This window comes from Nothobranchius furzeri, chromosome 13, assembly GCF_043380555.1.
Source record: "Nothobranchius furzeri strain GRZ-AD chromosome 13, NfurGRZ-RIMD1, whole genome shotgun sequence".
Lineage (NCBI taxonomy): Eukaryota > Metazoa > Chordata > Actinopteri > Cyprinodontiformes > Nothobranchiidae > Nothobranchius > Nothobranchius furzeri.
This window is the reverse complement of record NC_091753.1, coordinates 62,224,375-62,245,564: the sequence shown is the minus strand read 5'-3', so window position 1 is coordinate 62,245,564 and position 21,190 is coordinate 62,224,375. Positions and strand designations below refer to the sequence as shown.

At 49.5% G+C, this 21,190-nt stretch overlaps 1 protein-coding gene across 4 annotated transcripts in view; it reads left to right on the top strand.

Moving 5' to 3' along the window:
* The first annotated feature begins 11,835 nt into the window (after nucleotides 1-11,835).
* Nucleotides 11,836-21,190, top strand: part of LOC107397135 (large neutral amino acids transporter small subunit 4) — a 20,925-nt gene continuing 11,570 nt past the window's right edge. For 3 of the 4 annotated variants that reach the window (XM_015977042.3, XM_015977043.3, XM_015977040.3), the window contains exons 1-5: nucleotides 11,836-11,985; nucleotides 16,833-17,040; nucleotides 19,184-19,403; nucleotides 19,493-19,548; nucleotides 19,701-19,777. In XM_015977042.3, coding sequence (XP_015832528.3) covers nucleotides 16,881-17,040; nucleotides 19,184-19,403; nucleotides 19,493-19,548; nucleotides 19,701-19,777 — 513 coding nt within the window. In that variant the 5' untranslated portion in view covers nucleotides 11,836-11,985; nucleotides 16,833-16,880. The remainder of the gene's footprint in view (nucleotides 11,986-16,832; nucleotides 17,041-19,183; nucleotides 19,404-19,492; nucleotides 19,549-19,700; nucleotides 19,778-21,190) is intronic. The other variant, XM_015977041.3, reaches the window with a different exon arrangement.

The window sequence follows — 21,190 nt, the reverse complement described above, 5'->3', positions numbered from 1 at the left end:
CGGAGGTACCGACCAAGTTGCTGATTGGTACGCTCGGTCTGCCCATTGGTTTGGGGGTGGTAACCCGAGGAGAGACTGCTACTGGCACCAACCAGCCGACAGAAGGTTTTCCAGAATCTGGACATGAACTGGGGTCCCCGATCTGAAACAATGTCCTGGGGGAAACCATGGAGGCGCACCACCTGCTCCAGGAGGATCTTAGCAGTTGCTTGGCTGTGGGCAGACCAGGAAGCGCCACCAGGTGGACCGCCTTCGAGAACCTGTCCACGATGGTTAGGATGGTCTCGAGCTGGTTGACAGGAGTTAGCCCGGTCACAAAGTCCAGACCGATGTGGGACCATGGTCGGTGCGGTATTGGGAGAGGTTGTAGATCTCCGGTCGGGGGTTGGTTTGGTGTCTTGGAACGGGCCCAAGTGGGACAGGCGGCCACGTATTCCTTTACGTCCTTGGCCATGGAGGGCCACCATAGCGCACGTTGCAGGAACTGGAGGGTTCGGGTCTCCCCTTGGTGCCCAGCCAGACGGGATGCATGCTTCAGAGCGGCAGGAGGAAGGCACATAAAGCCTGTCGGAAGGCGTATCGGCAGGTGCGGGATCGGTGGGCAAGGCAGCTCGGATGGCGTCCTCTACCGGCCAGTGGAGAGCAGCGATGATCTTCTGGGCTGGGAGAATAGGATGTGGTTCCCTGGCGGGTGCAGACTGGGTGTAGCGACGGGAGAGGGCATCAGCCTTGAGATTCTTTGAACCGGGACGATAGGCCAGGTGGAAGTGATATGGCTCAAAGAAAAGCGCCCAGCGGGCCTGACGGGGGTTAAGTTGCCGGGCATTCTGGATGTGGATGAGGTTTTGGTGGTCCGTCCAGATGGTAAAAGGATCCGTTGTGCCCAGCAACCACTGCCGCCATTCCTCCAAGGCCCATTTAATAGCCAGGAGTTCCCTGTCACCTACCCCGTAATTGCTCTGGGTTGATGTGAATTTACGGGAGAAGTAAGCACAGAGGTGCAGTTTGGAATCGGGACCGTGTTGGGACAGGACCGCCCCTGCTCCCACTTCAGAAGCGTCCACTTCCACCACAAAAGGCTTTGTTGGGTCCGGGTGCACGAGGATGGGGCAGTGGTGAAGCGATGGACCAGGGTGTGGAAGGCCTGTGTGGCTTCAGGAGTCAGACGGAACGGGCGGGTCTGGTTGGAGGTCTTGGTTAGGGCAGCGAGAGGGGCCGTGATGGAGCTGAAACCGCGTATGAAGCGTCGGTAGAATTTCGAAAAGCCCAGGAAGCTCTGCAGCTGCTTCAGGGAAGTGGGTATCGGCCATTGGGCCACAGCCTGGACTTTCTGGGGGTCCATTGAGAAACCCTGGGATGAGACGATGAACCCCAGGAAGGAAATGGTCTCCTGATGAAAAGCACACTTCTCCAGCTTGCAGTAGAGCCGGTTTTCCAACAGCCGGGAGAGGACTGCTCGGACGTGTGTGACATGTTCCTCCAGGGTTCGGGAATAAATCAAGATGTCATCGAGGTAGACGAAAACCCATCTGCCCAACATGTCTCTCAGGATGTCCGTGATGAGGCGTTGGAAAACGGCGGGGCTGTTGCTCAAGCCAAAAGGCATCACAAGGTACTCCCAGTGGCCTGTCGGGGTGATAAAAGCGGTCTTCCACTCGTCGCCTTGCTTTATCCTGATCAGATTGTACGCACTGCGTTGGTCCAACTTGGTGAAAATGGTGGACTGGGACACTACATCCAGGGCGGTTGTCATTAGAGGCAAGGGGTGGCGATCGCGGACAGTGATCTTGTTTAAACCCCGGAAGTCGATTCGTGGGCGAAGACCCCCTCCTTCTTTTTTACAAAGAAGAAACCCGTGGCTCCTGGCGAGGTGGAAGGGTGGATGAACCCATGTTGAAGGGCATCAGTGATATAAGCGTCCATGGCCTGAGTCTCTGCTGGGGACAGGGAGTACAAGCGGCCCCGAGGTGGAACAGAACCGGGCAGGAGTTTTATCTCCAGGTCGTAAGGGCGGTGAGGAGGCAAGACTGTGGTGGGGTTCTTTGAGAAAACCTGAGCCAGGTCATGATAACAGGAGGGGAACTGTGACTTGTCGACATCCTCAGGGACTGGGTGGCCAGGCTCTGAATCGGGTTGAGGAGGTCGATGAGACTGGCAGCAGCACCCCATGTAAGCACTTGGCCAGACGACCAGGAGATCTGGGGATTATGGTGCAGGAACCAGGAGTGACCCAGAGTCAGGGGGGACAAAGGAGCCATCACGATCAGGAACCGGAGGGTCTCGGAGTGGGAGTTAATGTCCACGCAGAGACCAACCGTCTCCTGAAGGATTGGACAGGGTCTGATAGGGGTTCCATCCACGGAGGTAACGGGAATGGTCTGGCGGAGGGATGACAGGGGAACCCGAAGTCGAGAGGCGAGGTCTTTATCCATGAAGCAGTCTGCTGCTCCGGAATTCAGGAGCGCCTTCAGCTCGACGGGTCCCTGGGAAAGATAAAGGGTGACTGGGAGCAGGGTGCGGATTGAGGGGGCGCCGGTGACTCCAAGTAGGACCCCTCTGCTACTGCCTACTTGGGGTCTGCGTTTCCCGGCCGGAGAGGACAGGTGGCACGTCGATGACCTGGAGCACCGCAATAGGCGCACAACCCCTCTCTGTAGCGTCTCTCTCCCTCCTCTGGGTTCAGGTGTCCCAGCTGCATGGGTTCGTCAGTGGACACACTGGTTGGGAGAGGGCGAGCTGGCGTTAAAGCCGTTGTCACTGGCGGTTCAGCGGATCGACGGGTAAAGAGACGCAGGTCCATCTGCAGAGCGAGGTCGGCCGCCTCGTCTAGGGTCTCCGGGGTCTCTCTTCCAATCATGCCGTCTCGGATCCGCGGAGAGAGCCCGTCCAGGTAGACCGCCTTCAACGCATCCTCCCCCCATCTCAGTTTGGCAGCCGTAGTACGGAACCGAGACGTGTACTGGGCCACAGTCTGATTTCCCTGTCGAAGCTGAAGGAGTTGGTCCTCCGCTGACAACTCGCCGCTGGGGGGAACAAAAGCCTTCCTTAGCTTGGCCACAAAAACATCATAATCGTTGCAGGCCTCCGACTTCTTATTACACAGGGCTGCGGCCCACTCCTGAGCTCGGCCCGTGAGGAGAGGGGTGAGCAGCGCCACGCGGGCTGTGGCATAGCGGTGGGGCTGACACTCGAAGGTCATGGCGAGTGTGGCTAACATGCCTTCAGGGGAGCCGCGCGATCCGTCCCACTTCTCCGGGAGGCTAAGTATCGGTTCCTCCCGTTCTCTGGAGGTTCGCTGCTGCTGCTGCACAACGGAAAGCTGGAGAACCACTGTGGCGATGGACTCCACTTTATCAGCTAGGCAACCCAGAGAAGCTCCCATCTGGGCCATCTGTGATCCCAGGGCCTCAAACTCCGCTGGGTCAATGTTAGACTCAGTCATCCTGTTAGGCCTGACTTGAGCTGAGCGGGACCGGAGCGAGAGTTTGGATTGTAGCGTGTATTTATGACCCAAGCGCGGAGTGACTGACGCCGGGCAGATAGACACGCGTTTGCTCTAGGAGCCAAACCGTAACAGGCTAGTGAGCACGGCGGCTCCAAAAGGAAACAAGCTGACTTACTATGAGTCGGCAGGGTGAGTAGCTTGGGCTAGTCTGGTCAGAACTGGTTAGAGTAATCCGGTAGGATTCGTTGAGGACTCGGAACATAGTCTGGTTAGGATCGATGACTGAGTGATCTGGTGTTGTGCTGCACTTCCTTATGTAGACGTGGCGGGTGACGTGAGCCGGAAGGCTGGCGCTGGGAATGCTGGGTAGCGGAGTTGGACCGGGCTGAATGAGTGTGGGTTCCTCCGGGGGAGGATGTCGAGGTCGAGGGAGAACATGCAAACTCCATGCAGAAAGATCCCAGGCTGGGAAGCGAACCCAGTACCTTCTTGCTGCAAGGCAACAGCTCTAACCACTGCGCCACTGCACAGCCCCTGATTGTGGCGTCTGGGTTGTAAATCAGTAACAAGTTTCCTAAATGAGGAACCCAGCAGATTGGGGATAATAACCCAATTTATTGTGCCATTGTTTACCGTCCACCAGGTCCAAATGGTTCTCTCTTAGCTGGTTTTGGTGACTTCTTATCTGCCTCCATCAAGCTAATCATAGCTGGGGACTTTAACATCCATGCTGATGGTCATTCTGGCCTTTTTGCTTCATCAGTCTCATGGTCATTAAATTTTACCCAGCATGTGTCAGGACCCACTCACTCCGGTGGTCACACATGAGACCTTGTTTTACTGTAGGCTTAAACACTGATTCTGTCTGCTCTGAGGACATTGTTATCTCTGACCATCACTGTGTTTCTTTCATCTCAAACTGTGTTTCAGTCTCCAGTGCACCGTGAGGTCAATCCTCCAGCGCTCATCATTTTTCTGCTGCTTGTAATCTGTTCTTGTCTCCTAGTGATGTTGACTCTATGACTCAGAACTTTAATGAACATTGCTTCTCCACTCTAGACAGCATCTGCCCCGTTAGAAAGAGATCAGTACCTGTTTCTAACTCCACTCCATGCATTAATGATAGCATTCGCTCTTTAAAGCGCACTTGCAGAAAAATAGAACATTTGTGGAAAAAAACTCATGCTCACCTTCTCCATTTAAAAGGTCAGTATCAGAGAGATTTACAGCAGAGTGATGGAAGCTGACATTATCCCACACCACTACATACATTGTCCGATTGTCAGCAGGCTCAACCTTTTCATTTTCTGGGATTCGGTCCCTATAAAGAGTGTCCAGAAAAGCCAACAGGTGTGTGGATTGGACCAATACGAGCAATATGGGTGTCGACGCCATTTTCTGAGATTGCTGCACACATTGTAATATTTGCTCCTCGTTGGCCTGGGACATCAATGATGGCTCTTTGTCCAATGCGATTTCGTCCACGCCGTCTGTCTTTTGCCAGATTGAATCCTGCTTCGTCAAGATATACGAATGTGTGCAGTGGTTCCCTGGCCTCCAGTTCCAGGAGAGGGTGAGAAGAAAAAAGTCTGTAATGGTTCATTTGGCACAAAGGATTGTACAGTTTGAATTGTAAATAAGGGTACAGTAACATGTGTGACACTGAAATGTAAGTGCAGTGCATAGCCTCAAACTTTACAGTAAAGAACTACAGTAAACAGACGTAAGTATGCAAACACGTGTTACCTGTACATACTGGTGACGGAGCTCCTTCACTTGGTCAATGTTCCGGTCAAACGGTACTTTGTACAATAGCTTCATGTACATTTCATTCTGTCTGAGGACTCTGTCTATAGTGGAAATTGATATTGACTGAATATTTCCAAAGATGGTGTCATTTTCTAGGACAGTTCTTTGTATTTCTCGCAGTCTCAAAGCGTTGTTTGCAGCCACCGTTGCACAAATTCCTTCCTCTTCATGCGGAGTCAAAACGGGACCTCTTCCACCTCCTCTAGGTTGTCTGGCAAGCCTTTAAGGTGCAGATAGAAACAAACACAAACATAAATAAGCATAAACATGCTTACAGTGATTGTTACAGCACTGTCATTCAGTACTCCTTCACACTATTACTGTATTGTACCACAGCACACACTGCCGCACCAAGTCAGAGCTACAGTTACAGTTACTGTACTTCCTGTTGTAAGTCTCATGTGTGACTGATATTCAGCACAAACTTGCTCTGCACTAACTACATTACAGTTTGCTCACCTGTTCTCCCGACGAAATGTCTGAATAATAGAACTTACAGTAGTTCTCCCAACATTTGGCTGCAGCCTTCAACCAACCATCGGCCCTTGTGAGGCCATGGTTCATCACAGGAATCTGTCTATGTTTATGTTTATATATGTTTGTTTATTTATTTGGCAGACGCGTTTATCCAAAGTGACTTACAGCGTCTATGTGGTTGGCTTCTTCTTCCTCCTGTCCCCGTCCTCCAAGCATTCTTACCCCTCTTCCACAAGGCTGACCTTGCATATTCTGCTGTTCTGTAGATACAGTATGCATCTCGTGCCAGTCCTGTGTACTGGTTTACAGTATTTATATATACTTGCAAAGTAGGGGTTACTGCGATTCACATGTTAGGGACTGTGTAGTTCACACACCACTTTTCATTAGTGTAAGACAAGATTCACCTGAGAAAAGTCATTTATGGAGATTTTCAAGGAAACTCTTTAAAAATAGGGTCATCAAAAAGGGTGTACAAGATGTTTGACAATGTTGAGTGCAATGACACAAGCAATGAAATGAAGATTATTAGTTGTATGAACAATGACTATCCAGCCTGTACAAGTATAGTTAATTATGACATACATGATCAAAGCAAGGTGATAGTGATGAATAGCAAGTCAAAAGTGACCTTACTCAGCTGCTTCATGTCCAGAGGCAAGCCTGCAAGATGAAACCGCCACTAGGTTGTGCCAAAATGACTACATGTTGTGAAGGTTGGACTAACTGTTGTGCAAAGTTTAATTCTGTTGTGAGAAATGCACCAAAGCAACTGAGAAAAACTGCATCATGAATGTCCACCCCCACCCCCCACCACCACCCACCCACCCACCCCGTCACCCCCAGCACCACTACAAACTTTAAAGGGCATCCCAGTACAGAGCTGGACCTCCGCACCAGTTTGTCCATCCTGCTCTTGTGTCCGTACATCTGCTCCCCCAACAGGCCACTGCATAGAAAAGGGCAGGTGCCACCACCCAGTCATAAAAAGTTCTTAACAGAGTCCTGCATACTCCGAAGGATCTCAGTCTCCTCATCAGGTGGAGTCGACTCTGGCCCTTCTTATACAAGGTGTCTGTATTTGCAGACCAGTTTGATTCATTGTTGAGGTGAACACCTGGGAACTTGCGAGAATCCACTCTCTCAATGTCGTTTCCCTGGATGTCCATCGTTGTTGCAGGAGGTGACTTCCTCCTGAAGTCTATGACCATCTCCTTCGTCTTGCTGGCATTGATCTGAAGAGTGTTGGTCTCACACCATCCAACAAAGTCACCTATGACCCTCACTGTAGTCCTGATTGTTCCCATCTGATGCACATCTGATGATGGCCGTGTCATCCAAGAACCTTTGTAGATGGCACTGGTCTGAGTTATAACGGTCGGAAGTGTTTGTTTGTTTGTTTTTGTTTGTTTGTTTGTTTGTTTGTTTGTTTGTTTGTTTGTTTGGATCCCCATTAGCAGCTGACATACAGCCACTATCCTTCCTGGGGTCTCATCTCATACAATCATTACATTTTATATACATGTATATACACGTATTGTGCACATCGTTCATACATGTCCATACACACGCACCTACACGCACACACACACACACACCCAACTAATTTCAACATAAAATTGCAGTATAGAAAAATCACAATTCAATTCTCAAAAACCCAAATATATCAAAATGCACTCTTAAACCTTGAAATACAGCTCACTTCAGAAGATGTTTAGCTTGACATCTTTGGTAAAATAAAAATATTTGGAGTTTTTCTGAAAACATTTTTTATCACTTTCCCTCAACAGAAATCCTGGTAGTGCATTCCATAGCACCATTGCACGAGAGACCACAGTTATCTGCATTTGATTTGTTCTGCGTGCAGGTAACACACATCGTCCGTGCATACTTTGTCTTGTGGAATAATCGTGTTTATCCGCAAAAAAGACAAGGTGCAATAAATTACGTCTGGGGTTTTTGTCGTAATATTTCTAGTAAACATTGTGAATGAAAACTCCAATCCCTCTCTTAATTTTAGCCAGGTCAACTTCTTGTGCAACAGATTTACTCTGGGTCTGTACGGACTCCCCTGTACCATGCACGCTGCCTTGTTTTGGGCAATTTGTAACTCATCTAGATTATTTTCATTGGTGTTGGACCAAACCACAGAGGCACAATCTAAATGAGAAAGTACCCATGACTGAACTAATAGCTTTATTAATTGAAATGGAATGAATTTCCTACAATGTCTAATAATAGCCATACTTCTTCCCTTTTTTTTCAAAATATAGTTAATATGATTCACCCAAGATAGTTTATTAACAACAATAACACTCAATAACTGAAACTCATCAACCTGTTCAATAATAATAATAGCACCATCTAAGGTCACACTTAAAATTGGATTCATTTTAAAAAAATGTCTAGATCCTATGACCATACATTTAGTCTTATTTGTGTTTATTATCAAGTTGTTTGCTGTGTTCCATCTACCATCAGATTATAGTTCCTTATTTAGAACAATATTAAGTTGTAATGCTGTTTTCACTGGTGCGTATCATGTATTATCATCTGCATAAATTGCCATGGTGGCACGGTCCAACACCATAGGCAAGTCATTCATAAAAATGGAAAACAACAAAGGTCCTAAACAACTACCTTGGGGCACTCCACAACACATCCTTTCAGCCTCAGAGTAGTTGCCATTAAAATAAACGGTGTACTCTCGATCACAGAGATAACTGTCAATCAATTTTACAGAAGAAGGTTCCAATCCATAACACCTGAACTTTTTAAGAAGCACGTTATGGTCTAAAACATCAAAAGCTGCCCTTAAATCAAGCAGCACATTTCCAACTAGGTTTTTATTGTCAATTTGTTGCAACCAATCATGTGTGATCAGAGTTACTGCTGTGGTGGTTTTATATGCATGTTGATATATTCTATTTAACCCATTCACCAAGAAATAACTCTGAATTTGTTCATCAACTACCCTCTCCATGATTTTACTCAAGGCATGTAATAAACTAATTGGTCTACTATTTTGACCTGAAAATGGCTCTTTATTGTTTTTAATCAGCAGAATAATTTTTGCTTTTTTCCACTGTGAAGGAAACACACTTTGCTCCAAACTTAAATTAATTATATATGAAACCGGGGAAACAATAAAGTCTGCTGCTAACTTCAGGAGCCTTACCTCAATATTATCAATGCCTGATTGTGTAACTTTACTTGTTTACAAAATTTTCTTAGCAGTCTGATCAGTAATTTTTTAAAATTTAAATGTACATCCTTTACTCCCCATCATCCTTTTGATTATTCTACCTGGAACGTCATTATCTTGTTTTTGGTTCAAAGAAGATTTCCAGTTTTGAATTTTGTCCTTAAAGATTTTGCTTAAATGTGTGGCGATAAGTTTGGGTTTTGTAATAAAGACCCCACTGACTTCTAAAAAAAGTGGGATTGTTTTAGCTTTCTTTCCCAATAGTTCATTTAATGTACCCCATACACATGCACCATCCATTTTTGCCTCTTCAACCTTATTACCAGCTGACACAGTACTGACCTTTGAAATGGAATAGATCAGAATTAACTGATCTTTATACATAATAAACATATTTTAATGTTTGTAAAAGATTTTTGTTGTTTTAAAATCTATATTAAAGTGTTTGCTGTAAAAAAAATAGCAGCAATTTTTTAATTTTTTTAATTTATGTTAGACTTGTGCTATTTAGAGAAATGGCCTGAGGGCCCTTCATTTGTTCCTGGGGGCACCAGGTTGGTGACCCCTGATATGGATTATGTTGTTAACGCTGATGTGACAGTGTGAGCATCCTGTCACTGTGTCCAGATTGATCATGCGCCCTGCAGGGGCGTGTCCAGGGAGTGGCCTGGGGTAGCACATGCCACCCTTGGAATCTTATTGGCCACCCCAGGTGCCAACGCACTAATTTATCTTTAAATAGGCTTTTCATTGTCCACAAAAGGCTTGGGGGTAAAACAAAAAAAGCATAACCATTGGTGCCACCCATGCAAGTTGTGCCTCACCTGGGCCACCGCATTTTAAAAGATCTGGACACGCCACTGGCGCCCTGGCTGCTTGGCCAAAGGGATGTCCCTTTGGCTGACTGGTTAGCGTACGTGACTCTCACCTGAGAATCTGGGGATCGAATCCCGCCCAAGCCCTTGTTTCTCCCCCTTGCCACACTAACATATAAATCAGTCATTTTTAAGTGAATTGTTTTATTTTGAATGAATCTGCAGTGAGTGCTGTAGTAACCATTTCTCTCCAGCAGAGGGTGGAAAAATCCTGATTCTCAAAAGCCAGAAACTAAAGGGTTGAGTTGTCTGTTTCCATCTAGTTGGTCTAAATCAAATGTCTAAATCCCAAAGAGTGCATCCATCAATCAAATCAAACGACAAGGCCAGAATGATCTTGTTTAGACAAAGAACAAACTTTATAGTCTTTTTAACTGCAAATTTTTACAAGCAAAAAAGTCTCAAATTACGTGAAACATTATCATTTTTCATGAAGTAACAATATTTGAGATTCAGGGTGACCAGAATCTAGTCCCATTCATGAGACCCAACGGAGACATTGACCTCAATGTTGGATGTCTGTGGGACCCATGAGCCAATCAGAAAGGAAGGAAACGTTCACATCCCGGCGCTCCGGGTGAGTCCCCCACTGCACACAACCGCTGTGTTTACATAAATATAATAAAAAAATTCTGTTTGTAGCTAAATGAAAAGAGAAGAAGACCATTAGAGCAAGACCGTGTTGCTAACGCCAAAACGCTGTAGCAGCATCGCTCCAAGAATGTACAAAAAGTGTTTATTTCTACTAACCACTGTGACTTTATAAGTGCAGTGTCATATTCTCCTCCTCCTCCTTAATTTTCACAAGAGGACAAAAAAAAAAAACGTCAACACATTCTTCCACCTTCATTGAGACAAGGAGAGTAAAATATTCTACAGAACCAGAGTTTAGTTCTAGCTTTTCACCACTGGAGGGCGTCAAATCCCCTTCTCGCTCATACAGAGTCAATTAAAACCTGAACTGTAGCTGGGAGAGAGTACAGTAGCGCGACGCCATGTTTAGTTCAGATACGTTAATGTTTGTGTAAACTGGGGGTGTTGAATGAAGGCATGTCATCCATGAGAGATGGCAGCCCTGAGCCTGCATGCTTTTTTATAGTAAGCTGAACTAATCAGATTTTACAGTGTAAAAGGCTGAAATGATGACCTGTGGGTCAGGAGCAGGAGATGTGGAAACACCTCAAGTAGGAAGTTATAGACCCTGAAGAGAATGTAGTTTTAAAGACCAGGAGAGAACAATTATTCATTTAACTAGCGTGTTTGGAAGGGCTGTGGGGAAAACCACAGCGCAGGTTTCAGAAGCAGCTCCACCGCAGAACAACTGCTGACCCTCTGCTGAGACATCTTTCACTGCTTTTACAGTTTGGAGTCAAACATCAGAAGTTGTTTACTTGGTTGTTGTGATGCTCCTCCCTCCCATAGCTGCACGTCACGGCCTAAGTACATTTTGTTTGTAAACAAACGTGTGTTGTTTGTTTGTTTATGACGTGTCCACTGTGTATCAAGTGTGTTGGCAGTGCTGCGCCTCGGACGCCAGCAGGTGTCGCCCTCGTGCCCACCAGCAGGTGTCGCCCTCGTGCCCACCAGCAGGTGTCGCCCTCGTGCCCACCAGCTGCTGGACTGAGTGAACTTTTCCCGTTGGGCTTTCCAGGAACTGGGACTTCACGTTTGGTACGGAGCGGAGGAGCGAGCACGTGCCGGTCCCATCACTCACGAGCGTCATCCTGTTTACTGACAGCAGGAATCTGGACAGCAGCTTTTATCTGATGGGTTAGAAGTTAGGAGGACATAATTAGCATACCACACAGCGCCCTCCGCGGTAACGCTCTCCTTTAGGCAACACTAACGTGTTTCTGGCAGAACTAGCCTTAATGCCCACGGGTTTGCGTGTTTTTACCTAATTACCCACAAACTTTTGCTCGCTCTGGTTGAGACGGTTGAGAAACAACAGCGCGCTGTGATTGGCCGGTTTCCGTCTCTAACGGGGCCAGGAGCCAATAGGAACGCTGCAGCTGCTATAAGACGCAGAAATGACAGCAGCAGCAGCGCCAACCCTGACTGAAGATATCAGACTGACTTCCAGCCCGCAGGTGAACATCCTGTTCTGCTCTGCTCCGTTGTGGTTCCGGTGACGCAGAGCGACTCTGAGGGACTTGGCTTCCGCGCGCGCTCAGGTGAGACTCAGCGGTGATGCTCCGCGCACCGGGAGCCCCGACACGAACCGGACCAGCAGAGGAAGACTCGTATCGGGGGGAGATGAGTGCTGTGGTTTGCGTTTGAACATAAACGATGCCAGGAGGTCTGTGGGGGTCAGGGGCTGCAGGTGAACCCCGGGACTCGGTGTTCTCCTCACCGATCCTGCACATGTGCTGCCACATAGTTTTATTTTAATACAAATACTGACTGATCACGTCATCAGCCGCCTCAGAGTCACAACCGTGGATGTTTGGGAGTGTTGTGGTGTTATTTCAGATGTTGTGGAGGGGAAACCCGTGTGGGTGCGCAGATCAGCTCTGTTGGAGTTTGTGTTAAACTCTGATGAGTCTTTGTTCCAGAGGCAGGATGTAGTCTCCTCCCGTTGTTTACACCGAACAGCTGAGCGGTTAGTCAAACGCACTGTGTTCTGCAGGAAACGTCGGGAAGCACTTTCAAAATAAAAACCACCTAAATGCCCAGACCGTTCAGTAGAGAGCGTGGTCCTGGGCGAGTCTTTTAATTTCGAACAGCCCACCGGAAGCTGTGATGCTGTCATTGTGGCACCAAGAGAAGCAGCAGCTAGAGGTGGGTGGGGGTGCAGATGATTTCAGTCCAGTTCAGACCAGTTCTGAGGCAGTTCTTTCTTCATCAGCTCAGGCTGCCATGAAGTTCACCTCTGACAGCAGCTGCCTTCTGCAGAGCTGCTCACAGCAAATCACATTCCTCACTTTTATTTCCAGATGGTGTTTAACTTACACACAGGTCAGGGTCAGGGACCTGATCCCACAGATCCTCACCTGTTATATTTAGCCGTTGGAGAAGAAACAGAAATCAGTTCTGACTAAACGGATAAACTAGACTCAATGGGACCAGTTACACGATGTTCTGGACCAGTGCAGCTTCAGCTGTTTCTGCAGCCTGTAAATAACCACCATCGTAACATTTTGTTGCTTTTCCAGTTGAATTCCAGATAATAACTGGCGTGAATTTGTTTTTCCCATTTCTGCCACAGATAACCCAAGAACGTTCCTAACCATGTGAGCTTTTCATGGTATAAGTTTATAAAACGTGACCTGTTAACGACCCGAGTTGTGTCAGGACAGGAGGAACACCTTGTACCTGCCCCATTGCCACTTGTTAACTCATACTGAAGCTTAAAAGAGCTCAAGCGCCCCCTAGTGGCTGGTTCCAGCTCCAGTCTAAAGCCCCGCCCCAAGTACACTTGGAGAAAGTGAATCAAGTACATTGCACACAAGTGTGCATATGATTGCCAAATGGGTCAGGGGCATTGCATCATCAACACATGCTGGATGCTGGTAACTGTGCTACGTAAAAAAAACTTTATTAACAACTTTCAAGCAAACATCCAAACAATAATTTGAAATAATTTTACATCAACTGCTGCTTTGTCTAAACCATTCAGAGCACCAATTCCTAAAATTAACTACTTTCATTTGAAAATAGATCCTTTCAGAAAAGGCACTTGAGCTTTTTCTCCCGCAGCAATGGATTGTGGGTAATACCAAGTGTGGATCAAGGGTGCAAAAGGGACGTGATCCACTTCCGTACTTGAGACTCGGGACGGCCTACGCGCTCGCAGCCCTGGCTGGGGTCGTGTAACTGAAGGGCGTCCGTGTGGAGGTGTGAGAGTTGGGATTGGGCCTAAAATGAAACTATGCACCTCAGACACATTTTCTCCAGGTGTTGGTTGAATCCGTCGCTGATGTATGTTCAAGTATTCCCTTTCAGACATGTGCAGACGTAATGAGCTGTCTGAAAACACAGCACGGCTGCACCTTTCAGCAGCAGGAGGAGGCGGGGATGCTCTGTGCCGTTTTTGTGTAATTTGATGGCTCGGACCATAAAACAGTTCTGCATTATAAAATATGGTTTTTGTTTGCAGTAAACACAATTTTCCACTTTCTTCTTTCATTAAGAGTGAAAACAGCGACAGTCCCATAGCACCATCCAACAAGGACACAATTCCAACTTTAAAGCAGAATTCTGTAGTTTTTATCTCAGAGGCAGAAATAATGTGTTGCACTGTAAGCCCCCCTCCCTACATCCGTGATTATGGCTGGAAACAACGCCTCTTGCTCGTTAACGCACACCTTTAGCTGGCACAACAAGCTAAAACACGTTGTTTGACAGTTAGTATTCCCACGTAATGCTGTTTATTCATAAAAACTGTTTGTTATACGTGTCCATAAGAAATGGTGCCAACTCCGCATCAGCCTAAGTATTCCTGCAGATGCGCTCCTGCTCTGATTCCTGCAGATGCGCTCCTGCTCTGATTCCTGCAGATGCGCTCCTGCTCTGATTCCTGCAGATGCGCTCCTGCTCTGATTCCTGCAGATACGCGCTCCTGCTCTGATTCCTGCAGATGCGCGCTCCTGCTCTGATTCCTGCAGATGCGCGCTCCCGCTCTGATTCCTGCAGATGCGCTCCTGCTCTGATTCCTGCAGATGCGCTCCCGCTCTGATTCCTGCAGATGCGCTCCTGCTCTGATTCCTGCAGATGCGCTCCTGCTCTGATTCCTGCAGATGCGCTCCTGCTCTGATTCCTGCAGATGCGCTCCTGCTCTGATTCCTGCAGATACGCGCTCCTGCTCTGATTCCTGCAGATGCGCGCTCCTGCTCTGATTCCTGCAGATGCGCGCTCCCGCTCTGATTCCTGCAGATGTGCTCCCGCTCTGATTCCTGCAGATGCGCTCCCGCTCTGATTCCTGCAGATGCGCTCCCGCTCTGAATCCTGCAGATGCGCGCTCCCGCTCTGATTCCTGCAGATACGCGCTCCTGCTCTGATTCCTGCAGATGCGCGCTCCTGCTCTGATTCCTGCAGATGCGCGCTCCCGCTCTGATTCCTGCAGATACGCGCTCCTGCTCTGATTCCTGCAGATGCGCGCTCCTGCTCTGATTCCTGCAGATGCGCGCTCCCGCTCTGATTCCTGCAGATGCGCGCTCCTGCTCTGATTCCTGCAGATGCGCGCTCCCGCTCTGATTCCTGCAGATGCGCTCCCGCTCTGAATCCTGCAGATGCGCGCTCCCGCTCTGATTCCTGCAGATGCGCTCCTGCTCTGACTCCTGCAGATGCGCTCCTGCTCTGATTCCTGCAGATGCGCTCCCGCTCTGATTCCTGCAGATGCGCTCCCGCTCTGAATCCTGCAGATGCGCGCTCCCGCTCTGATTCCTGCAGATGCGCTCCTGCTCTGAATCCTGCAGATGCGCGCTCCCGCTCTGATTCCTGCAGATGCGCGCTCCTGCTCTGATTCCTGCAGATGCGCGCTCCCGCTCTGATTCCTGCAGATGCGCGCTCCTGCTCTGATTCCTGCAGATGCGCGCTCCTGCTCTGATTCCTGCAGATGCGCTCCTGCTCTGATTCCTGCAGATGCGCGCTCCCGCTCTGATTCCTGCAGATACGCGCTCCTGCTCTGATTCCTGCAGATGCGCTCCCGCTCTGAATCCTGCAGATGCGCTCCCGCTCTGATTCCTGCAGATGCGCTCCCGCTCTGAATCCTGCAGATGCGCGCTCCCGCTCTGATTCCTGCAGATGCGCTCCTGCTCTGACTCCTGCAGATGCGCTCCTGCTCTGATTCCTGCAGATGCGCTCCCGCTCTGATTCCTGCAGATGCGCTCCCGCTCTGAATCCTGCAGATGCGCGCTCCCGCTCTGATTCCTGCAGATGCGCTCCTGCTCTGACTCCTGCAGATGCGCTCCTGCTCTGATTCCTGCAGATGCGCTCCCGCTCTGATTCCTGCAGATGCGCGCTCCTGCTCTGATTCCTGCAGATGCGCGCTCCCGCTCTGATTCCTGCAGATGCGCGCTCCTGCTCTGATTCCTGCAGATGCGCGCTCCTGCTCTGATTCCTGCAGATGCGCTCCTGCTCTGATTCCTGCAGATGCGCTCCTGCTCTGATTCCTGCAGATGCGCGCTCCTGCTCTGATTCCTGCAGATGCGCTCCCGCTCTGATTCCTGCAGATGCGCGCTCCTGCTCTGAATCCTGCAGATGCGCGCTCCTGCTCTGATTCCTGCAGATGCGCGCTCCCGCTCTGATTCCTGCAGATGCATGCTCCCACTCTGATTCCTGCAGATGCGCGCTCCCGCTCTGATTCCTGCAGATACGCGCTCCTGCTCTGATTCCTGCAGATGTGCGCTCCTGCTCTGATTCCTGCAGATGCGCTCCCGCTCTGATTCCTGCAGATGCGCTCCCGCTCTGATTCCTGCAGATGCGCGCTCCTGCTCTGATTCCTGCAGATGCGCGCTCCTGCTCTGATTCCTGCAGATGCGCACTCCCGCTCTGAATCCTGCAGATGCGCGCTCCTGCTCTGTGGTTAACATCTGTATGTAAGCGGATGTCTAATGCTATTAGCTAACGCTAATGCTAAGCGGCGCTCAGTTCAAATTACATGTGGTTCTACGGGACGGCCTGAGTAAAATATGGCTTACCAGATATGATAGTAGAGGATAAGACTATTCACTTTATGGTTTCTAACACATCTTCCTGAACTCCTGACGGGAAACTCCGGACTGCTGCTTTAACACAAGCAGACGTTTCAGTGGGCGGGTTGCGGGTGGTGTGTAATAGTGAAGTTGTTTACTACAGTTCTTCTTCACCATCATCACAAACAAAGACCTCTGTGTCATCCTGTCTGAGAACACATCTCCCACAGCTGCTAGTGACATAAAGCAGCTTTTCCGTCAAGCAACACATCTTTGGTGTGCGGCCCACAGATCCTATGGAGCACTCTATAAGCAGGTCATGAGAAAACAGCGTGACTATTACATCAGAAGATTTCTTATCTGTTCTCTTTGTGTCTGAACGGCAGCAGCAGATCTCTCCAGCCCAGCCCTACACGGGTCCCGGCCCTGCAGCGATGGCTCCCACCTTGGCCACAGCCTTCTCCCGCCGCTGGTGGATGGCTGTCACAGCCGTCATAGAGAACCTGCTTTTCTCTGCTGTCCTGCTTGGCTGGTCGTCCCTCCTCATCATGCTTAAGTCAGAGGGCTTTTACTCCTACCTTTGCACAAGACCTGGTGAGTCTGCGTTCCGTCCTCAGAAGAAAAACACACCTGCAAATGACAATACGTTGGTTGCTTCCTTTGTACAGGTGCATTTTATACAGCCACCAAGACGTCCTGTCCGTCTTGTCCTTAGTTTAATCTAATTATTGAGGGCACGTGCTACATCTGGACACATGATTGCAACACACATTGGGTACTTTGTGCAAACTTGTGTAAAACGAGCACTAGGGAGGTGCTTTGACCTGAGTTTCGTTTGGCACAGCAGCCCTAGTGCTCTAAACCAGTTCTTCAGCACAGACCGGGATGCGTTGGGACACAGATGCCTCGTAGAAGCGGAGTTTTTGGTTTATCCAGTGTTCAGGGTAGAACTTGTTCTGAACAGCTTGGTGAGCACGTGATGAAACGCTGCAGTACAACAAAGCAGGAGCTAGTTTTAAGATGGTTCTGTCCTCAGCTCTCCGTGACCAGAGCTGATGTGTGGAGTCGGTGCCCGCTGCACCCTGTGTGCCCTTAGTAGTGTGTAGGGACATCAGACCACTTGAGGACTTTGGTTTTGTGTGGTTGGACTTGGTCACCAGTGCTCCAGACCGTGTAGGTCATAAATGATAGTCCATCTGCAGTCTGAGTGGTCTCCAGAGCTGCAACAACATCCGTCTTACTCTCTTTCACCTTCTGATTGTTGTTCCCTTTTTATACTACAAAGGAAAAAGATGAAAGACTCGTGAGCTAATTTTGTTCACAAGAGGAAAACTTCACTTTATTCCACTCTTCTATCAGCTTACCAGATGCTGCAGGCCAACCCTTCCCCTGATGGTGCCAGCATGCCACTGGCTCAGGCCACAGGTCCCAGGATGGGACTGGTGGTGAATCACCTGGAGAGAAGAGTTGATGCACAGCTGCAGATTAGAGCGTGTGTGTGTGTGTGTGTGTGTGTGTGTGTGTGTGTGTGTGTGTGTGTGTGTGTATTGACTCCGGTTTGCAGCAGGCACTTGGTTAGTCAGCGTTAGAGCTGCTGAGGGACGCATTCGGCTGCTGTTGTCAGACCAACCGTCACGTTGGGCCTCCAGCACCAGCCGTGGAGGAAGAGCAGCTCATTCATCCACTGATCAACATTCACCTGTGGGTTCGACTGTGACATTTAGTCAGTGCTCCTCCCAGGGTTCTCTTGCATAGACCGTGTTACTATAAAGATGAAAACCCCTCTGATGGTGGTCTGGTTGTTCTCCTGTAAGCAAAAGCAGCAAATCTACAGGACGGTTGGTGGAGAAACATCTTGGTGAACACATGCAACACAAACACACAGAAGAAGCACGTGTAGATGGTGCTGCAGAGGTAGATGTTCAAATACATTATCAATCAGATTCACTCCGACTGGTCCTCCTGTGTCTTGAGTCAGATTAGCGACGTCCGCGCACCGTCGTCGTTGCTGATGGACAGACCACATGACTCCATTCAGACTGTGTCATACTGGGTTTACTGGGATGCATGCAGTGCCTTAGAGGTTTGTTAAACCGCTGCATCCCATTAGTTCTGCTGCTTTTACTGGAGCATCATCACAGTCATTAGATGGTCGTGACGCCTTGGTGCCTTTCACCTACTTAGATGTGTTTCTACATTAGGATGCTTTTCATATGACGCTGAACCCCTCCTGCTGCTCTGGGTCCACCCTCAGCCTCCCGTTAACACGTCCTTCCTGGTGGCGTTCTTCCCTGCAGTCCCAGGTTTGGGTGTTTGTTAGTAACAGAAAGGCTTCAGCTGCTGAAGTCCCCCAGACAAACACATCTAGCTGATTGTTCCTTTCTTGCTAACCGTATGCTAACAATGGATTCTTTATTATCTGGACTCGTCACAGAACATCAGCTCCCTGTGAGCGATGAGCACTTCTCCGGGGTCGGCCATCCTCTCTGTTCTGGATGGAGCACGAGGATAAAAACAGACTCCGCGTGAACTCAGAGCTCCTCCGCCATCCCGAGGTCCAGCTGGGACAATTTCTGGTTCCTGTTTACATCGTGTTGTGCTGTTGCCTCTGAACCGTTTACTTGATCGTGTAGTGGTGGGCTGATGGAGGGTTAGGGTTAGGACTCTCTGGTGCAGTAGGGAAGCTCCACGCTCTACAGCACAGCTCAGCTTCTTCCTATTCTTGTTGTCCATCCAGACAACAGCTCGAGTCTCAACCTCTCCCTCTCGTCCTCCTCGGAGTCTAACGGCTCAGCGGAGGAGTTCCTGCTGATGAATAACTGGCCCATCTGCAAGGACCAGGATGAGATGCTCAACCTAGCCTTCACTGTGGGCTCCTTCCTGCTGTCGGCCATAACGCTGCCCCTGGGGATCGTCATGGACAAATATGGACCACGGAAGCTACGGCTGCTGGGCAGGTGAGTCCGGGGAAGGAGATCCCACCTGATGTGATGTACGTACCCAAACACTTCTTCCTTCACCTCCATCAACTCTCTTCTGTTCTCAGTGCCTGCTTCGCTTTCTCCTGCCTCCTCATCGCCTACGGTGCCAGTGATCCTAGCAGTACGTATGCTCACCCGAGTCATCACTAATCAGCTGACGTTCTGGGTGTCCCGAACACTCAGGGACATTTGTGATGTGGCGTTGACGCTTCAGTACAGCAGATGAGAGGTGTGGAAGTACAAAAGTGTGTTCTTTGTTCTCCCTCTCTGTAGATCTGTCCATCCTGATCTTCTTCGCTCTGGCCCTGAACGGGTTCGGAGGCATGTGCATGACCTTCACCTCTCTGACGGTAGGAAAGCGTCAAGTGTGTTTCAGCTAAATGTTCCCACTTCGTTTTCAGAGGTTGTCTCAAAAGTTCCTGTTGCAGTTCTGTAGATGAGATGTTTCACAGCCATCTGCGTTGGTGCTGTTTAATGTTCAGGTTTAGGGAGTCCGTGTTCGTCTGCATACCCCCACCAAACAGGGTTTACACCACTTGCTGCCACATAAAGAAACTAGAGCACAATGGAGAATGTGTGGCGTGCAGGGAGGATTGGAGGGGGAGTGAGGTAGAGTGGATTAGAGCAGGGTGTAAAGACAGCGGGCACATCTGGAAGTACCCGGCTGTCTGGGAGAGCAAACCATCCCAGGACGTAGCGATCAGGGCCGCGCAGAGCGGAGAGGTTCGGAGCAGAATGTGCTGCATCGCAGGAGAGATAGTGGAGCTGTGAGGGAAGCGTTAGTCATCCACGTGTCCCTCCTACTCGGCTGCTCTGGTCTGGAGCAAAAACACGACTCCCACCATTACTGTACTGTGTTTGTTAACATCTCAGCTCCTCAGATGTGTGTTTGCTTTGGCACCACAACAAACCTGACTGACAGTAAGGTTTTAATGTAGCGTGCCACGCTGAAGGTCCCACGAAGCAGGCGAGGAGCCGCTGTGGCAGTAAAACCCTCTAATGGAGACAGAAATGAGCGAGCCGATGATGCAGCAACACCTAAATACAGAGAATGGCACAAGTGCACCAGAAACCTGAGTCTGGACAGTAGAGGGCCGGTTAGCTGCAGCGCAGAGGCGAACAGGCGTGGATGTCCCCCTGCTGCTGCTGCTGCTGCTGCTGCTGCCCGGAGCCGTCTGTTTGGACTCTCTAGGAGACACACACAGTTACTCTGGCTCACTGCGTCTCACCTCACCGCCGTACATGGATCTGTGTTGGAGTCCCTGGTTCTCTGTCCTCTGAGACAGGACCTGCTGACGGGACATCAGCAGCACTAAAGAGGAAGCAAATCTTTGTATCTCCCGTTCTGACGGACCGGGAGTACATGTTAAAGTGTTTTCTGGAAACCGTGGGAGAGTCGGTGCTGGCGTGTGAGTCGCTACGGAGACTGAGGGTGTGTGTGGGAGCAACCCTGAGTGCTCGGGTCAGCGAGGCGTCTGGGGACGGGACAACAGACCGCCTCAGCTCTGCACTTCCTCACTGTTCCCTCTGTGTGGACACACAGCGCTCCGAGTTCATGGGACAGAGGCGTGGATTGGAGGAAGGTGGGAGGGTGCTGCTGGTTCTGTGTGGGCGGGCGAGGAGTTTAACGTTTCAGTCCAGCACCGTTATCCTAACTCGCACCAACGGCATGTACAGCCACGCCCCCAGAGACACACGGGGCTCCTCCTCCTCTTCATCTCCACTGAGGGTTGTTTGGGTTCGATTCACTAGTTGGAAACTGA